Here is a 20,565-nt window from a genome sequence, read left to right on the forward strand (position 1 = left end):
ATCTGCTATTATTTGCCTCTTTCTTTAGTTTTATTTCTACTAGTAAATCAATAAAATGAACATGGTATGATATAAATATTGAATAATAAAAATATTAACAGTAGTATCTCATTAGTTTACCTGCACGGTCGTTTGAAATGAATATTACTAGCCTGTCTACCCGACATTTACAAAATTATAAAAAAACGATAATTAATACTAGTTAATTTCTAAAGTCAAAGTTGTGGTTTCTGTTGACAATTTACCTTTTCTCTTATCCATCAATTAATAATAGGTAGCGCAGCTAGCGCAGCCCTCGTGTGGCTTTGCATAGATATCGAAAACAAAACAGTAATTATTTAAATTAGATTTTAGTAGGTACTTTAACATTATAACAGAAATGTTAAAAATAATTCGAGTAATCTATTCTGTTGCTTGTAGCTCAATAAATATTAAGCATACTTGTATCTCAAGACGGCTGGTATGAGTGTTGTTTGTTTGTTTTTGAATTTTGCGCAAAGCTACACGAGGGCTATCTGCGCTAGCCGTCCTTAATTTAGTAGTGTAAGACTAGAGGGAAGGCAACTAGGCATCACCACCCACCACCAACTCTTGGGCTATTCTTTTACTAACGAATAGCGGGCTTAATCGTCATATTATAACGCCCCCACGGTTGAAAGGGCGAGCATGTTTGGTGTGACGGGAATTCGTCCCCGCGACCCTCGGAATTATAATGCGAGTGCATTGACCACCTGGCCATGCTGGGCCAGGCATGGGTATTAAAATAGAGAACAACGTTTCGAACTTCTTAGGTCATCTTCAGGTTAGCAAAGATACATTTTTACTTCAAGTGGGTTTCTCGTCATCGCGAATTACGCATATTTATACATCATTTCAAAAATTCTAGTTTCAAGTTCATTTCGTGATAAATTTGTCTTTACTCAGTTTTTTTCTTTGGCTATTTCCCCCCAACAAGTTTTATTTTATAAGAGAGAGAAGAAATTGCAGTGTTAACAAATGAAGGTATATTAATAGGCATAATATTTTTAATTTTGTGTAAGTCATCGAATCCGTCACGTTACAGGTCTTGAAGTGACTTCTTGCTCATTCACATAGCCATAAGCTCGAGTTATGGTTTGACCTCTGATCTCTCACACTCAGCTGCAACTGCAGGCGAAACCAGGGAGTGGCACCAGTGTTAGCTTTCTTTTCTGCACTCTAGGCGTTGCTTATAGCAACGTAGCTGTTATCAGGCAGCGTAGGAAACAAATGTTAGTTCAATCACACGTCGACTAGATGATTAGTAAATCAAATGTAAAAATAAATATATTAACGTGGTTATAAATAAATTATCCGTTTTCTAAGAATGAACAATTGTACAGTTTCCAAAAACTTTGACAAGCCCATGATACTAATGACGTTTACACTGATGCAGCCAATTGGATTTGTCCTTGCTTCAAGCAGGTGGTTGTGCTTTCTTGACTACGTGATCCGTCTTTGATTTCCGATTATTATTTCCTAAGAAAATGCGAACGTGTGAGGGGCGATATGTAATTTGATTTTCTGACATTACAAAGTATCCCGCGAGCGAAGCGGGCGCGTGCCCTCGTGTTAAAGTAAATACTAATATCACGTTAAATGCTTTCACAATGGAAAAAGAAACGAAAGGCTTAGTGAAGCAGCAACTCGACTATTCGAAAATGACAGACCCGCAGGAACTGCGGGAACTTGTAAGTTTTCGTTTTTATTTTACTACAATGATTCGCAGTATGTAAGCTGTAAGACTCGAATCTAAACTTATATTATTAATTTATAACTTGAAAATGACATAATTAATATAAGGATAGCAAGAAATATATACTTATCAAATTTACGAAACTAAAGGTTTGAAATGTTCAGATTTCTTTAAATTTGACAGACCGGAAGTCATAAAAACAAATTGTTTCTCGTACTTTTTTATCAAGTTATTGCCAATGTTATTGGGTTTGTAAAATACTATATTTAACCATTTGTTTATTTATACAGTTAATAATAATATATAACTTTTGATTGTGCAACGTGTATTTTGATATAACATTGTAATAAAAATTAAAATGACTGTAACTGAGAAAAATGTGGAAATACAACAGGATACAGATAACACAATAATTCTCAAAACGTGCATCTGAAATCATGTATTTTTAGTTGTAGTGCTAAGACTAACTAAAATCGTAACACGAGTTTCAAACTTAATCGATTCGAAAACATTGTTTCTCCAGTTTAGACGTCAGATGGTAGGTTTACTTTTCCATAAGCCATGGAATACTAAACATCCTTATGGAATAAACTGTGAGATCCTTTTAAATATCAGAAATATGAATATTACAAGAATAATAACAAGAACGTTACTAAATTTGGCAACTTGTAATCGAGACCTTGTGTTTTAAATGTAAGATTCACTATATGTTTCAAACTACTAAAACTAGCTTCGTTGTTTTCATTCGGTTAGTTATATAGTCTTATAGTTGGTGTAAAATTCCGATTTGTTAGATATTACTTTTGTGTACAATTAACATTTTCTCAAAATATTCCATTGTTGGAAAGGAGACACTGACACAAACTGATAAATCTTATCAAAATAACTCTTAGATATTATAATCCGAGGGTCGCAAGTTTGAATCCCCATCATACAAAACATGCTCGCCCTTTCAGCCGTGGGGACGTTATTATGTTACGATCAAACCCACTATTCGTTGGTAAAAGAGTAACCCAAGAGTTGGTGATTGGCGGTGATGACTAGCTGCCTTCCCTCTAGTCTTGCACTGCTAAATTAGGAACGGCTAGCGCATATAGCCCTCGTGTAGCTTCGCGCGAAATTCCAAACAAACCACACCAAACTTAGATATTAACCTTTCTACAATGTAAACAAACGCTATAATAAAACTCTGGTAGTAATGCTCATAATAATAAGCCAGTTCCACAAGTTGTACTAGTAAATTTGACTCAAGCCTTAACGTTGGACTCTACTAAATGTTCGAATGTCTGTCGGTGTTTGGGTAAGAAAAGTTCATACCCTGGAGGGTCAGGTTCTCTATGACCTCTTCCTCCTCCCTGTACTTATGTTCTTGACGGATTGGTATTTATAATTGTAGAACTAAATATTATTTTGATCCTTTTCAGGGCAATGTCCATGTATTGTGGCTCATATATAGTGATTATTTTATTCTATCAGCAGAATGTCAAGTTTGTTGGTGGCAATTTTTTTATTATTATTTAATATATATTTTTTAAATTTATTTTTATATTTAAAATATAAGTTAACTGGGGTGATTTATTTATTTTGAATTTCGCGCAAAGCTAGTGCTAGCCGTCCTTAATTTTGCAGTATAAGGCTAGAGGAAAGACAGCTAGTTATCACCACCCACCGCCAACTCTTGGGCTACTATTTTTACCAACGAATAGTGGGATTGACTGTAACATTATAACGCCCTCACAGCTGAAAGAGTGAGCATATTTGGTGCGATGGGGATTCGAACCTACGACTCTCAGATTACTAAGCGAGTGCCTTAACTACCTGGCCATGCCAGGCCGATTTAGTGATTGGGGAAGGATTAATGGCACTGATTTAAGATTCTTTCGTGATTAACACCAAACAATAAAGGGAACAATTTTGCGTCACCTGTCACTTTTGTATGCTCAATAGATGGCGTAACGATTAATACGAAGAACACAAATATTAACATTTCCCCAATGTTGTTTATTTTACATGTTAATACATCATCTTTAAATTTTTGGTTAGATTTTAGAAGGAAAAAAATTGACTTAAGTTGGATGAAGGTCAGTTTTAGTAAATGAGAAAATATGCAATTTTTTAACTTTTATTTTTTTGTGTGTGTCCTTGCCTGTAAACCATTATTGGTGTGTAATAAAACAAACAAAAATGTGTTTCTAAACTAGGTGTTAGAAATAGAAATGAGACATTCTTTTTCTGTGTAAATATTATTTTTCACCACATAAAAGAGCATAAGAAGAAAAAACAATGAAATTCACATTGTGTTCCGTTTTTCAAGTCTTTGAGATTTACTTCACGTGTACCTTTTCAACATATTTTTTATTTTGACAATTCTGTCTCGCTTTGTTGCGATCTGTAACAGTGTGTGGTTCCGTGAATCCAGAGCTTAGATCTAAACATTACGATAGTTTCGCATTTACGACTTTTTTTTTTTTTTACGTACAGTGAAATTAAATATTTCATAATATGAATCCTCGTGGTTTTGGAAATAGCAAAATTTTCCCGGGTGTCGTGTATAATTTTAAAACTAAAATCGTTATTTTTTCACCTTCATGATTTACGTATTTTGGTGTCGCAGAGTTTTGTCGAATTAGGCCTACAAACATGAGGAAGGTGTTTGGTCGTCAGACTTCGTTATATGGGTCATTATTGTTTTTTATAAAGTCGTTGGTTAGATTGCTTTCGTTAGTTATGGATAACCAGAGCCGTAGGAAGCGATAATGCTTAAAAACATTTTTCATAGCACAACAACATATGTAGTAAAACTTGCTTTTTTAAATTCAATACGTTACATTGTGTATATATGGTATTTGTAGTTAAAATGGCTCACTATTCAATCTCATTGAATTAATATTTCAAAAAATTTCTAGGAGGAGGTATTCTCCCAGACCCCACATTATGAAATGCTAATGTGGCAATAACCTGCCCTAAATAGTCCAAAATTTCTTCCTACATCAGTGATACTAGAGGACACATATTTTAATAATGAGAACACAATATGTTCACAGGCAGCCATTTTGAATACCAAAATCACCATTTTTCGGAGATAGAAAGCAGATGGAAACGATGTTACTTTGGCTACCGAAGGCAGTGGCGGTTTCGTTTTCATCCCTGTGTTTGTCAGCAAGATTTCTTGATGATGGCTGAATGGATTGTGACGTGAAGTTGGTATGCATTTGGACTATGACCCAAATTAAAATTTTTTCGAACTCAGTAAAAAATATCAAATTTTAATGAAACTTGGTGGACACATGTAGAATATAACTCCTGGTGCGTTGCAGAGGATACACCGCATACCTTTAATGAGTAATGTTTACGTTACGTAACATTCTTTAAACATATATTTTATTAAGTTGTTATAATAAATATATTTTAAACATTAAAAGTATACCCTGTATTTAGTGCTTCCAAACATATTTTTCTTTGCACGTAAAAAATCTTGCTCCATTCCATACCCCTTTTTTACTCTCCGTAAGATGTGATTTCCAATGCCTTTACTATTGTTTAGCCTTATTTATCAAGTTTATTTGAATCTACAAACCTATAAAATTCCAAAAAACAGTTGTATTAACAGTAAGGGGTTTCTTCTAATATTATTTTAGCTTCTTCATGTAGTTTTAACGTCAGCCTTTGTTTGGTGGATTCTTTTAACTTATCTTGAGAAAATAATTTAACGTTACACTCACATAAAGAAAGCAACTTATTTTACCCTTGAACGTTTCAATGCGCTTGAACATTTTATCACGGTCGTAAATTGCTGTTGCCCTACGTTCAAACGCGCGATACAGATCCAAACACCTAGGCCCGGCATGGCCAGGTAGTTAAGGCACTTGACTCGTAATCCGAGAGTCGCAGGTTCGAGCCCCCGTCACACCACACATGCTCCCCCTTTTAGCCGTGGGGGCATTTTAATGTTACGATCAATCCCACTATTCGTTGGTAAAAGAGTAGCTCAAGAGTTGGTTGTGGATGGTGATGACTAGCTGCCTTCCCTTCAGTTTTACACTGCTAAATTAGGGACGGCTAGCGTAGATAGCTCTTGTGTAGCTTTGTGCGAAATTAAAAAACAAATCAAACACCTGACGACAACACACTGACTGACTGACTCAACTTTATATCTTGTAATAACGCAGTGTTTCTCTTCTTAAACAACTTTGAACATTATCTCCTATATACAATCTAAATCGTGTTCTAGAGATCTCGCCAGGTCTTTGCATAATTGCATCTTCAACGACCCCCATCACCCTCTAACTGAGACGTTACAACATTATAAATAAAGCTTAAAGCAATATGTCAGTGACATATAAAATAAATATCAAATATTATAAATTCTAGAATGAAGATAGAATATTAAATACCATTGAAGTCTGAAGACAACTGATTGAGGTTGTCATGGAATTCTTTTTACTACTTCCTCCTCCTTCAATGTCCAAAATGTTCACTCGTTTCCTCTCTGCTTATTTACCTTTAGCAGATGGCCAGGTGGTTAGGGTGTTCGACTCGTAATCTGAGGGTCGCGGATTCGAATCCTCGTCACACCGAACATACTCGCCCTTTCAGCCGTGAGGGCATTATAATGTTACGATCAATCCCACTATTCGTTGGTAAGAGAGTAGCCAAAGAGTTGACGGTGGGTGGTGATGACTAGCTGCTTTCCCACTAGTATTACATTGCTAAATTAGGGACGGCTAGCGCAGATAGCCCTCGTGTAGCTTTGCGCGAAATTTAAAACAAAGCAAACCGCCCTTAGCCCAAACTTGTTAAATGTTTTGATGTTCAAATGTTACTGACTTGGAATAATTTTAAGTCTTAACGAGGTAATATAATAGATAAACTAGATAAACTCAGTTTTCACTGTGACACTCCATACACAAAACTATTAACATTTTGATATACGAAAAGCCGAGTATTTGACCTGCGCATGTACAGCAGTATTTCTAAAACACTGGGTTAAAAAAAAAAAGTCTTTTGAAATATTTAAATATTTACCATTACAAGTTCATTGTGCAGCATTTACTTAAGTTAGCCCAGTATGACTGGTGATGAGGGCACTGGACTCGTAATCTGAGGGTCGTAGGTTCGAAACTCATCATTGTAATGACTTTCAGCCATGAAGGTATTATAATGTTACGGTAAATCCCACTATTCTTTGGTAAAGAGAAGCAAAGAGTTGGTGGTGGTGTTGACTAACTGCCTGCTAGTCTACCACTTCAAAATTACGGATAGCTGGCGCATATATTTCTTGAGTAACTTTGTGCGAAATTCAAAAACAAACAAGCTTGCTTAAGTTGAAATCCAATATCAATTTTTTTATACAACGTTAACAGGTGGCGTTTACTAACTTAAGGAACTAATTATCACTGCGTAAGAATAACAAGTTACCCATTTATAGCTCCAGATCATCTTTTCCATGAAAGTATTCTAACTATTGTTTTTGTAAAGGAATTGTATCCGTGGTACAGATGTTTTCTACTTACACTTCTCCTATTATATTTACATATATATATATATCCTCCATTCTTAATGTGTTGTGAACAAAGCTACTTTTATGGTAAGTAAACACTTTGGAAGAAACGTCGTGACGCACCATAACCGAAACAACTCCCGTTGTGGATAAATGTTCTTATTGTTAGAAGACTATAAAGCCTATAACACAGCAATATTTCACTCGAAGATAAATATGAAAAAAAACAACTGACGACCGATACTCGATAGTCCTTTTATGGGAACTCGGCGTGCTGCTCAAGATGAAGTCCGAGCGAGAAAAAGCCTCTGGTGCGCCATAAGTTACTGACGTGGGCGGTTAATTAAATTACTGAGAGAAAGACGTGGGCTTTCCATGTGTATCAATAAGTTTGGCTATCTAACAAGATGACGTCACTTTTGAAAGTTCCTGTTGATTGACATAAAATTAAGAGAGAGAGTGTAAAAAGGACGTTTTATTTATTATTATCTTTATTCATGGTACAAGTCAGACAGTGTTCGTGATATAAGCGCTTTTTAAAATTTGATAAAATTCTCCAAATATAAAAACTGGTGTAACTATACAGTTATTATTATTAGATATATACAGCTCGTGTGAGAATGAGCTAAAATGGGAACTTAGGCGTACCTAGGAATTATCGAACTCGACAGTGATATAAAACGAATAAAACTTAATACAGTAAGTTAAGTTTTGATCACAATACAGTAAGTTAAGTTCCTATTAAAGGAAGAATGTAAGAAATATAATGAGGTTGTAAGTGTAGGTGTCGCCACTGGTTACTCAGGTTGTAAGTGTAGATTTGTCCTTGAGTTGTTTAATTTTTTTCTCTAAGCAGTAGCTTGTTTTATTAGGGTTAGTTCATCGGTTACACAACTGTTAAACAGTAGTAAATAACCACAGAAACCAGTACAAGTTATTTTTTGTTTTTTTAACTGCTAACGTTAATGGCTGTCCAATGTTTATCTAAAAACTGTGATGAACAGTCACACGAGAACTTAATGTGTGGTCAAGTGACGTATAAACATGTAGATGGAATGTGAAGTATTATTACGGGTCTTTCGCTCAGAATGTGCTCAAAACTGTGGCCCTAGATGAAGGGTCTTCACAGGTTGACCTGTCACGTGGGACACTAAAGAACTTTGTTACAGTGTAAAATAACTCTAAATCTTTTCTGTATACAATACAATATAGATTTTTGGGTCAGTGTAATAGATAACATTCCAAAAGAAAAACTCACTTGATGAAGCTTTAAGCTTTGTACTTAACTTACTGATAGTGAGCACTTGAAAGTCATAACAATCAAGTTGTGAGTTCTCACTACTCCACTCAGGGTTATATCAAGCGTCTTACCTATACTGTAGTTCAGCGGTGTTTGGATCCGACGAAGAGCTACCCGTGAAAATGTGGAGGTATTATCTCTAGCACGCGATATCTGCTTTTAGAGGGGTTTAATAATTTCGATCATGACCTTGGACTGAGCACTTCTTAGTTCGCAACTTTCTAGTTTTGATGTAGATAATTGAGAAGTCATTTGATAGTAAGAAGTTTTGAGCTATCTTTAAAGATGAAAACGGGTATACTCGTCAACATATAAGATATGTTGTATAGCGACTTCCGTCGCCAGTTAGGACTCGTGTGAAATATTGTGTAGCGTTTTGGTCTTCACATTTACTGGAGAATATTGACTTATTGGGAAGGGTACAGAGGAGGGTTACTAGGATGAATACAGGGTTGTAAGGATTAGTTTATACAGATAGTTTATAATAACTTACTTTCTATTAGGGAAAGAAAGGTAGGAGGTAATCTAACTGAAGTTTGTGGGCAAGAGGATACCCTTTTGAGATTTAGATTGGACAAGCTAAGCTCCAGAGATCTAGGTGATTAGCTTGATAAGGGAATATTTGTTGAGCACAAAGCTACACGACTGGCCATTTTCTCTCTGCCCACAACGGGTATAAAATCTTAATTTTAATGTTATAAGCCCTCGTCATAAGCTTGTTTTGTTAAATTTCGTGCGAAGCTATTCGAGGGCGATTGGCGCTGAAGATTATAAGTAGTAGGCGAACCCAATGGTTTGGCAGTAGGTCTGAAGGCTTATAACGCTAAAATCCGGGTTTAGATACCCGTTACGGACACAGCACAGACAGCCCACTGGTTAGATTTGTGCTTGAGGCCAAACAAAAAAGGACAGACAAGCGAAAAGGTAGATAGTCAACGCCACTTGCCGCCAACTTTTTGGTTACTCTGATCGATTAGAAGGATTGACCGTAACATTATTATGTCTCCGCAGCTGTAAGAGCGAACATGTTCGGCAATAGTATTCGAATCCACGACCTACAGAATGGAGATTGACCACCCTATCCACGCGTTCGAATCCCTGTCACACCAAACATGCTCACCTTTTCAACCTGTGAGCATCATAATGTGACGGTTAATCCCACTTTTCGTTAGTAAAAAAGTAGCCCAAGAATTGGCGGTGGGTGGTGATGACTAGCTGCCTTCTCTCCAGTCCTATACTGCTAAATCAGGGACGGCTAGCGCAGATAGCCCTTGTGTAACTTTGTACGGAATTCAAAACAAACAAACAAAATGGTTTTTTTAATTATTGTGTTTGTGTTTTCCTTATAGCAAAGTCACATTGGGCTATCTGCTGAGCCCACCGAAGGGAATCGAACCCATGATTTTACCGTTGTAAATCCGTAGACATACCGCTGTACTAGCGGGGGGCTTTTAATTATTGAAGACTATCCAGTGTAATAAACATTAAAACCAACAAAGCACACAAAAATATAGTACTATGTCGTTCAAATAACAGCCATACTATACGGGGACGTATTAAGCCTAACTGGCCCTTTAGGTCCGCAATGTTAGATGCTCACCTTCCTTTTCGAATGACTCGCCAGGAAAATTATTCATCAACATGAGAACAACAACAAGAAAAATGCAACGAAACAGATGGAAATCTTTATTCATTATGGAGAAGTTTCAAAATTAAATTTATTTAGAAATTAAAAGTAAAATTTCCCTAAGGTGTGTCCCACAAATTGTTGCACTGTAAGCCCAAGTCTTGAAAACTTACTAGTTAATATACCACTGATGTTATATTTCGTCTTTTTTCTTTTCACATTCTTTGACACAAAACTGATTTATTTAGTTCAATAATTTTTTTTTCATATTTAGACATTATGTTCTAGTTTTGCAATCACTTCTGATGATTTGAATGGAAGAATACGTTATTTGAATGTAATCGTTTTTCTCAACTGTACCACACACTTTTATTACCAACAGGCGTCTCTAACCATTAGGCCAACCCGTTAGGCCTACGATGTTATTATAATTCTATGATTAGGAGAGTTAAGTGATGCAATAAGTAGTAAAAAGAAGTAAATGTGAAAAAGGTAAAAGAAGCTGTATATAAAACTCGAAATCTCTGTTTGTCCGTCGCATTCACTGTGCAGGTCACACTTTCCTCACTTGGATGTGCGCAAGACAACATTTTGTCGTAGATATACACGCCTGTCACCGAACCGGTAATTTTTTTATTAATATGTACAGGGTGACCTGTAAGTCCCTACCCATCCATATGTTGTTATGTTATATTCAATTACGCATGTATTATAAATTTGTTTCTTTTTTTTCAGAGAAATGTGGCCGATGTAAGCCCATTTACACTTGAATAGCGTATTGTAACAAGTACGTGGGTACATGAGCGCAAGAATACACCACACAGATACACTGGATACATATATATATGGATGGGTAGGGATTTACGGGCCACCCTGTACATTAAACGAATCCTATGCAGTCTTGATTTTGTTTGATAAGTTTGAGTTAACATTTAATTTGGAATATAGCATTATTGGCCTATTTAGTTATAGATCGTTAAGTTACGTCTATAAATACAGCATATGTATATATATCTTCATACACAAAAGAAATATATGCAGGATTAGATTATCATATATACATATATAAAGCAAACATTAAGTCTAACCTATTAAATGAAATTATGCCGTCTGCCATAAAATAGACGTAAATTATAATATTATTGTGTACAATAAGATTAAAAGTCAGCGTAATTGCTAGAGCGTTTGCATGAGGTGGGAGGTAGCTTTTAACTTGGAAAGTGTATTTTTAATGGCCTGGCATGGCCAAGCGCGTAAGGCGTGCGACTCGTAATCCGAGGGTCGCGGGTTCGCGCCCAATTCCCCTTCCAGCCGTGGGGGTGTATAATGTGACGGTCAATCCCACTATTCGTTGGTAAAAGAGTAGCCCAAGAGTTGGCGGTGGGTGGTGATGACTAGCTGCCTTCCCTCTAGTCTTACACTGCAAAATTAGGAACGGCTAGCACAGATAGCCCTCGAGTAGCTTTGTGCGAAATTCCAAAACAACAACAACAAGTATTTTTAATTTCTTTTATTACCAGTAGGATAGACAGGTCTATTTAGTTATACTTTATTAGTTATACATCATATATTTAATTCACACAGAAGAAATGTATGCAGAATTGTCATTTTGTGTGTGAAAAAACAATAAAAAAGAGTAGGCCTAGCCTATGAAATAAAATTATACCACCAATAAAATCTAATTAAAGTATACTATCAATATGTGAAAAGAGTAAGGCTTACATTATGATACTTATTGTGTAAATTGAGATGAAAATCAAGTCAACGAAAGTATATTATTCTATTTCTTTTTTTTCCGAGTTCTGTTTTTTTTCGGCGTTATGAAGTACAATATTGCATTTTGTTTGTAGTATATTTAGTACATACTGTCATAATGTTCATAAAAATATATTAAGTTGTCATTAATGAAAACTTAACATAATATTAGATGAATATTTACGTTTAAAATTTTAATCTTTGAGGAGGGATTGAGGGAGGGGTAACAGAGCTAGGCTTCTTCTGCTCGCCAGAAGGGATACTTTTAAAGCGCACAAGATAATCTAAGTAGTCTCCATAAGGGCCTATTTATCTTTGCTAGTGAAGAAAAACAAAAAACATCATTCATAAGGAAGCTTTGATTTAAAACAAGTTTATAGTTTACTTTCAAAAATAACTTTTTCTCTCCATAAATTCACAAAATATGTTTTTAACCTTTTGAAATATGGAACGGAGAAAGAGAGAGAGATAAGGGTTCTTTTCGAAAACTTGGACAACACCGAGAAACATTGCCAATAATCAATAAATTGTTAATTGGAGGCTTATTTAATAGAATATGATATCTTGGGGAAAAAAATCAATATAGTATTTACAGTGGTTGAAGCAATATTAATTCTCAATAATGTTATTTCTGTGGTAATGCATAATTAATTAGTTTACATCGAAATGTTTTCTTTGATTTAACTTCCTTTCAAATGACACGGAAATAAAACGCAACTCTGCTCGTGTTCGACTTTTCAGCTATGAGCGGGTATGGAGTGGGTTGTAATATGAGTTCGTACAACATGTTTATAAAAAAGAGTAGCTTTACAATTGTCGGTAGACATTCCCGAGCTTTGCGTTCGTTTGACAGCAGTTTGAAATTAGGGGCAGAAGTAGATAGATAACTTTAGTAATTTGATCACAAATAAATAAACTTTTAGTTCTGATTGAATTGAATATCATTCTTTTCTATGGTATTGCCCCCTAACTAGCACACAGTGAATAGCATAAACTATAGGTTTGTAACGCTAGAAACCGGGTTTCGATACCCATGGTGGGCTCAACACAGATAGCCCAATGTGTACCTTTGTGCTATAAACTCCACGTAAGAAGATAAAGATAACATCACAAGAACTGTCATGAGAACGCTAAATGTATTTCATGTCTAAAAAACTTTTGTTTCCTTACAAGTTAGCCCTGAAACAAACTAAAACGCTAGTGTAAACTTAGTGATATTTCCTAACTGATTATTCATATTGTTACATAACTGTATTCTTAGACAAACAAAGCCTGAGGAATTGGGTATGTTTAGAATGTTGCAGTAGATGTATGAAAGAATTCTGATTTGGCGTTACGTTATTCCAAGTAAGGTAAAGTATAACGGTGGCTTAATAGATTTTTGCGCTAAGCAACGCAGTTTCCTTGAAGGCATGTAATTAACCATCTTGAAATGGTAAGGTATAACCTGGCAGGCTGTCATTTATCAGATGTTGACAGCGCTGTGTTGATGGTTAGCTACAATTTTGTAATACTGTTTGGATTAATATTGCTTTACAGATCAAACCAAAGTTAATGTTGTTTTTAGGGGGTGATTTTGATCATTTATAATTTAAAACATTTTGTTTATTACTGTCTATACCGTTGTCATTGATATGCCGAGTGTTTAAAGTATATTAACGTTTCTGGCGAACACGGTGTGACTGGATTTCTGAAGAAAAATGAATGAATATATATCACTGCTTGCATCGGTAACTGCCTGTGTTAGGCCTGTGACTGAAATTATTCTAATATGTACGAAATATATATTTAAAAGAAAGCATTTGACGTGTGATTTCTTTTTGCTTACACAAATTTTTATATCAGTTTACTTCTATTTACAGCAGTATTCTGTCTATTATATTCTTTAATTCTCTGTTCTATATCCAGTCCCATAGGGATCTTCAAGAATTAAAAGAGTGTATAATAGTATTCCTTCCACACTATGTTCACCATATCCAGTGCTGATGATCTTTGGATTGAGTGAAATGCATCGTCAGCAATATATCTAACGAATATAATGTGGTTGGTGTGTTCTTCTTATAGCAAAGCCACATCGAGCTATTTGCTGAGCCCACCGAGGGGAATCGAACCCCTAATTTTAGCGTTGTAAATCCGGAGACTTACCGCTGTACTAGCGGGGGGCGAATAATGTGGTTGGAAAATTGTATTATTATATACCCTTCTAATTCCTATGAATAATCTTGAAAATTCCTATTGGACTACATAAAAAAATGTAATGTTTAGAAATGTAATAGGCCTAATACTAGTCTTATGGCTAGTAACTTACTTATATAATCATGCTTCATTTGCTTCAGAAATGCGCTAACCCCATAACAGTTATTATTGTAACTTTTTAGATCCATCGATTTCTTAATCAATCAAAAGTGGCAAAACGTGTTTAGACCGTCAATTTTGTTGTTAAATGTTTACCTATTAGTGCTATTTCACATAACGTAACACAATGACATATATTGTCACAATTATGTTAGTCAAAATCTTCAAATTAGTTGATAAAATACACTGTGAAGAGACCCAAGCTAGAAAACATCTTATTTCTGTACCTAACCCTATTCCATAAACTCAGAGATGATAATATTGACCTTTAAAGTTAGTTTAGGTTTCGCTTCTTGCTGTGAATTAGTTTTTCAGAGCAATCTAACAATAATAAATAATTTAACTTAAACCTCGACCAGTGAAGTTGATACTAATCAAAGTATTTAGCTTGTTTGCGTCGAGGTTGTTACTTATAATTCTTTTTAGAGCAGCAATTTGTTTACCTTTTGACAAATTTGAGTTTCTTCTTGAGTGTTGGTAATTTGCATATTACAAATTTATTTTCTCTTCATCTAAGGTAAAATTGAAAATATAATTTGTGGTGGCGTAGAGATCTAATGCATTCTTTAATTGGACTGCAGTTCGCTTATCCAAGATTCGATATTACAGTTAGGGTTAGCAAACTCGAGAGATAGAGTTAGGCTTTTGTAGGGTGATGTGTATATAATATGGAGTTTTTGAGTCATTTTTAATATAGTGTATAAGTATTCAAAAAACTAAATCCATTTAAGTTACTGTATTCGATGAGTCGAAAAGAACTTGAAGATTTCGATATCTGGTAGCAAAAATTTCGTGTATGGAATTGGCGGCATTACCTAGTGTAAACTTGAAACGTTGGAATACGTTCACTGTTTCTTAGAAAAGATATTTTATCGCCCATTTTCCCTCAACAATTCGTAATTCTCTGAACTATCCACTGGGAAACTGGTGTGTATATTCATTTTTACTGATTCAGCTTTATACAGACAATTTAGACATCAAACAGAAGTATGTGATATAATATCATAACAAGAGCTGAAATAACACAAGGGCACTGCAGTTACGAAAACAAACTCTTCGGCGAAAGTTTGAGGAGTAGGTTTCATGTAACTTTAAGTTGAAGTTCAAAACAAAAGTCGATTGTACGACTTTCAGTGTAAACGAGCACTTGCTGGTTAAGTAAGAAACACTTAAAACTTGTTTTTAATTTTAATACGATAAACTAACATACCTTTCTTTTGCTAAGTTTGTTTGTTTTTATTTTTCATAGATTTTGTCTTTGCAAACGTTTTTGATCGAATGCGTTTGTCACTGTAGTCTTAATCGTGTTTGTTGCAAATTTAGTTTCGTGAAAAATGTGATTAAACGTATTACTTCGGAACTCAGAAAATTAATAAAAAAGAAATGCATACAAATCAAGTAGTGTAAAAATGTGATGATATTAGGGTAATGAGATATTAAAATAATAATTACTCTGTCTTTTATAGCAACATCTATCGAATTATGCCGCAGTTATATAATGAATAACGTTTATTGTTCTATTGTCTGATTATTTTTCTAACTCGGTTAACCCCAGAATTACCGATGGGAGCCTATCGGGATTTTGAAAATATTGTTTAAAACTGTCAATGCACTGTATTATTGGGAATTCCCGATTTTCTTGGTTGTAGAAATCCAAGAAACATGAGTCATATATAAAAAACTTTGAATAAAAATACCTTAATACTGTAGTTTAACTTGCTAATTACAGAGGGGGGTCTTCTACAGCTGTTGTGTAGAAAAAAGTTTGATTTCGCCGAATTCTTTAAGTCGTTCGTTAAACTAACTACTATAATAGGTACGTCATTAATTCCTGTGTGTGGTGAAATATGTGGATTTGACCACTAAGTGAATAGCATAAAAAACAGATGAGTGAGAGTTGGCGGGTTAAAAAAAATTAATACCAGTGCTTCAATAAATTGGTAAGACTTGTTTATTTCATAACATTTTATACAAATGGTGTCAAATGTAAAAAAAAAGAAGCCCCATTATCCTGATCGAAACGTTTTCTAAAATAAAATAATATAAAACATTTTTTTTTTCTCTAAACATAGAAACTTTATGACAAGTATTTATTTTTCAGTGGTTTACAATTCCTGGGTTAGAAGAAAAGAAGAAGATAAGACGACGCATGTATGAACTGAAGAACCAGAGAATCTTACAAGGTTGGCTAGTCCAGAATATTCTGTTTATTCTTACTGTACTTATTTTGGTGTTCAATTATTTGGTCATACCAAACATGCTCGCCCTTTCAGCCGTGGGGTCGTTGTAATGTGACGGTCAATCCCACTATTCGTTAGTAAAAGAGTATTCCAACAGTTGGCGGTGGGTAGTGATGACTAGCTACCGTCCCTCTAGTCTTACACTGTTAAATTAGGAACCGCTAGCGCAGATAGCCCTTGTGTTGCTTTGCGCGAAATTCAAACCAAATCAATCAATTATCTGACAAGTTTCGTCCTCTGACGACTACGTAAGTTGGGAAGAACAACGATTAGAAACAAAAAACAACCGTATTAGCCAGAATACTATGGTTTGTATTAAATGTTTATTGAATTTCCCCTAATAACAAAAACTGTATGAATAATGTCTGTGTATGGACACATACACACAAACAAAAGTACCCACCCCCAGTGACGGGAAAAGTTCAAGTTAATGTATTAATTTAAATTATTTCATGGACTTTAAAAAGGTTAGTTATGTTGCACTCCTAGTTTCACCCAAAACTGTGAACTTCTTATACGGTCCACATCTAAATGTAATTGTTAAACATTTCAGTCACGCTAAGAACCACCTCACAATAAAGTACGGTAAATACACATTTTTATTATTTAAGTTACGCCACATTCTGGAACGTAAATGACAATAAATTTCTTACAATATCCTGTTTACTATAACATTTCCCATCAACATTATTCATGTCTGTTATCTCCTTATCATTTTAAAAGTGAACGTCGATCTTTGCCTGCACGTATAGTTTTCAAACGGAAGACAGACGAACCCTCTGAAAGACCCCACAGTTCGCAATATATGTAAGATAACCAAAAACAGTTCACAGAAGACGATGAACAGCCATTTCACATGCTTTAATGATTTTTATTTTAATTAATGGTACAGCTTTTCGTGTTTTTTTTCAACAGTTTTAATATGGTGCACGTGTATGTCATTATTCAGATTGATTTGGCATTCTGTAACGTCAGCTGTGATGTAAAAAGTAGATCACGTGGTATAAAAGAAAGCGCGGGACCAAATGTCATATCATTATGACTGGTCAATCAAGCTCAAATCTCTATTCATAAATATTAACAGTTCATTCACAGAGACCAGTTTAATTTAGTTTTTCCAATATAATATGCACACTGTTCCAACTGTAAGGGCACCTAAGGGCAAGGTGAGATCGTTAAACTTAATTATGAAGGTTACGGAAAATTTTAACAGGCCTTGTTCCTTATAGATGGGCTTGGCATGGCCAGGTGGTTAAAGCACTCGACTGGAAATCCAAGGGTCATGGGTTTGAATTCCCGTCACACCAAACGTGCTCGCCCTTTCAGCCGTGGGGGCGTTATAATATTACGGTCAATCCCACTATTCGTTGGTAAAAGAGTAGCCTGAGAGTTGGTGGTGAGTGGTGATGACTAGCTGCCTTCCATCTAGCCTTACACTGTTAAATTAGGGACGGGTAGCGCAAATAGCCCTCGTGTAGCTTTGCGCGAAGTTCAAAACAAACAATCCTTAGAGATATTTTCTCTAAGTGTTCACGGTTTAATCTGTGCATTTACACTTTGTTGATTACGTGAAAAGTAATTTTAGGGTAATGGCTATTAAATGACATTATTCGTTGATTTGGTTTTGTTTAAAATGCACAAAAAACTTGACAGGAGCTACTTGTCACAGCGCAGCTACAAAATGTTATGCCACTAATTAAGTTGCTTGTTGCCTTGTGGATTAACGTTCTGTGCTGAGGATAGAAAGGCCTAAGGTTCGAGCAGCGACATGTCATTGAACACGGCTTCTCCTCTCCGAAGTCTGTAATTGCGATAGGTAATCCTGCTGTAAAATTTAATGTAACTGTGGCTGCTAGGGGTGCTACTTACTGAATGCTTTTACCAGTAAACGGTTCTAATCTGAGGGTGGCCATGCCTATGGAAGTCTCCTGTGTGATCTTTCACACAATACGTTGCACAAGGTGCTGTCCAGGGTGAAAATAAAAACATCACTTGCTCTAGTCTCAATACTTGTTATTCAATATTTTATCTTCTCCAGCTTTACTGTTTCAGTTTGGTCACTGGTACCGACCTCCTAATAATTTTTGTACTTATTATAGTTTTCATGCTACAACTTTTAAATCGGAAAATGCACGTTCACGAAATTTGGCAGATTTTCAAAAAACATTATAATACACGAAATGTCAGATTTTTTTTTTTAAATTGAATCTTGAGGTTTGTTAAGCAGTGTTTTTCTTATGCCTTTTTTTTTGCATGTTGCCTATCCAACATGCAAAATAAGTTTCATTATAATGCATCATAAATATTTAAAATTTCGCATACGAAATATTTATAATGTACAGACAGTTATCAAACTTTTCTTACGAAAAGCCAAGTCTTGTAACCACCATAAAAATTTAGGTTTTAGAAATAACTACAAATTATAACATGAGAACATAAATGTTTAGACTAAATAGCTTAAATATCATAACATTATACGAACAGACACACACATATATACGTATAATTTATTGGGCCCGGCATGGCCAAGCGCGTAAGGCGCGCGACTCGTAATCGGAGGGTCGCGGGTTCGCGCCCGCGTCGCGCTAAACATGCTCGCCCTCCCAGCCGTGGGAGGCGTTATAATGTGACGGTCAATCCCACTTTTCGTTGGTAAAAGAGTAGCCCAAGAGTTGGCGGTGGGTGGTGATGACTAGCTGCCTTCCCTCTAGTATTATACTGCTAAATTAGGGACGGCTAGCACAGATAGCCCTCGAATAGCTTTGTGCGAAATTCTAAAACAAATAATTTATTTATTTATATTGACATTTCAGTTGTGCCTGGCTAACAATAGAAAAGTCACGATTATGCGGCTCACATGCGCTTATGTTACTGTATCCAATAATATAAAATTGGTCTTTAGTCTTTACAAAGTGACTTGTTTTGGCTGTGTTTTAGTGGACTAGTATTTTTCAAATACAATCAAATTTAAATTATTATACGTTATGTATGTATGTATATAGATTATTACTATTTCGAAATAAATTCTTAAGCTAATTTTCCTTAAAACGTGGAACAATAAGTAAAGAAGTAAAGCAAACAATTATCTCTTATAGTTATGACCTTTGTAGTAAGTTCTTAGCCTTTTAACATTTCACATATGGAGAGTATGAAAGGAAATATTTTTTAATGTTTTATATATACAGTTCAATAACCTAAAAGTCGTAAATTACCATATTGGTACCACAGAATTCCCTATAATTTATCAAACTTGATATGAAATTGCGATCAGAATAAAGACTCAAAATTACTTCCTTGAAATATTGTTTCGTAAGAAGGAGATGGTGTCGAAATACTTGAAAATTGCTGAGAAAACAACTAGGGGGACATTCTGAGCTTTCGATTGGTTATTCACACGTCATACACAAAAGTAAGTATATATAAGGGAATGTTTCCAAAAATGGAAAGAAGTGAGTAGGTCAACTTTGTTTGATTCAGTACATGAGCTGTATCTCGACAAATAGAAAATATTGGAGGCTTTTATTTTATATTCTAGCTTGTCAATATCGGTTGAGTATCTAATTGGGAAGAAACTATAGACTGTGTATTTGGACATCACAAACATCTAATCTGAATCAGTGCTGCATTCAACATACCAAGTGGCACACAGAAATCCATGTTTAGGTGTGTGCTTTTGATATTTACTTTTGAATTAAGAAATTAAATAATGTGTAATACTAAAACTTGCATTTAAAATTGTTTTGAACTATTATTTCACGAACCTTACGTTAATACGTTTAATATCAAGCTGTACATTATAATTCGAGTAACAAACGCGATGACATGGCCTCTCGCGCGTGACCAATTAGGAAAGGGTCGGTTCATTCAATATTATTTTATTGAGCTGTTTATGATCGAACAGTCAAAAATTTGTAAAAATAAAATTAGATTTGGATACTTAATATAAAGGTTATTCACCGAGAACTTGCGGGCAAACGATTTATTGTTGTCAGGCAACTTGTGCCTCCCCCTTCAAAATTTAATACCTCTAGAATCAGTGTAAAAAAAAACACACATGCACATACAACAACAACA

General features: G+C 35.1%; 1 protein-coding gene across 7 annotated transcripts in view; it reads left to right on the top strand.

The window, feature by feature from the left end:
• Positions 1–1,085: 1,085 nt before the first annotated feature.
• Positions 1,086–20,565, top strand: part of LOC143253909 (uncharacterized) — a 78,591-nt gene continuing 59,111 nt past the window's right edge. For 6 of the 7 annotated variants that reach the window (XM_076508472.1, XM_076508471.1, XM_076508473.1 and 3 more), the window contains exons 1-2: positions 1,174–1,709; positions 16,353–16,434. In XM_076508472.1, the coding sequence (XP_076364587.1) occupies positions 1,629–1,709; positions 16,353–16,434 (163 nt within the window). In that variant the 5' untranslated portion in view covers positions 1,174–1,628. Of the gene's footprint in view, positions 1,710–16,352; positions 16,435–20,565 lie in introns of all 7 variants that reach the window. The other variant, XM_076508469.1, reaches the window with a different exon arrangement.

Source organism: Tachypleus tridentatus, chromosome 6 (assembly GCF_004210375.1).
Source record: "Tachypleus tridentatus isolate NWPU-2018 chromosome 6, ASM421037v1, whole genome shotgun sequence".
Lineage (NCBI taxonomy): Eukaryota > Metazoa > Arthropoda > Merostomata > Xiphosura > Limulidae > Tachypleus > Tachypleus tridentatus.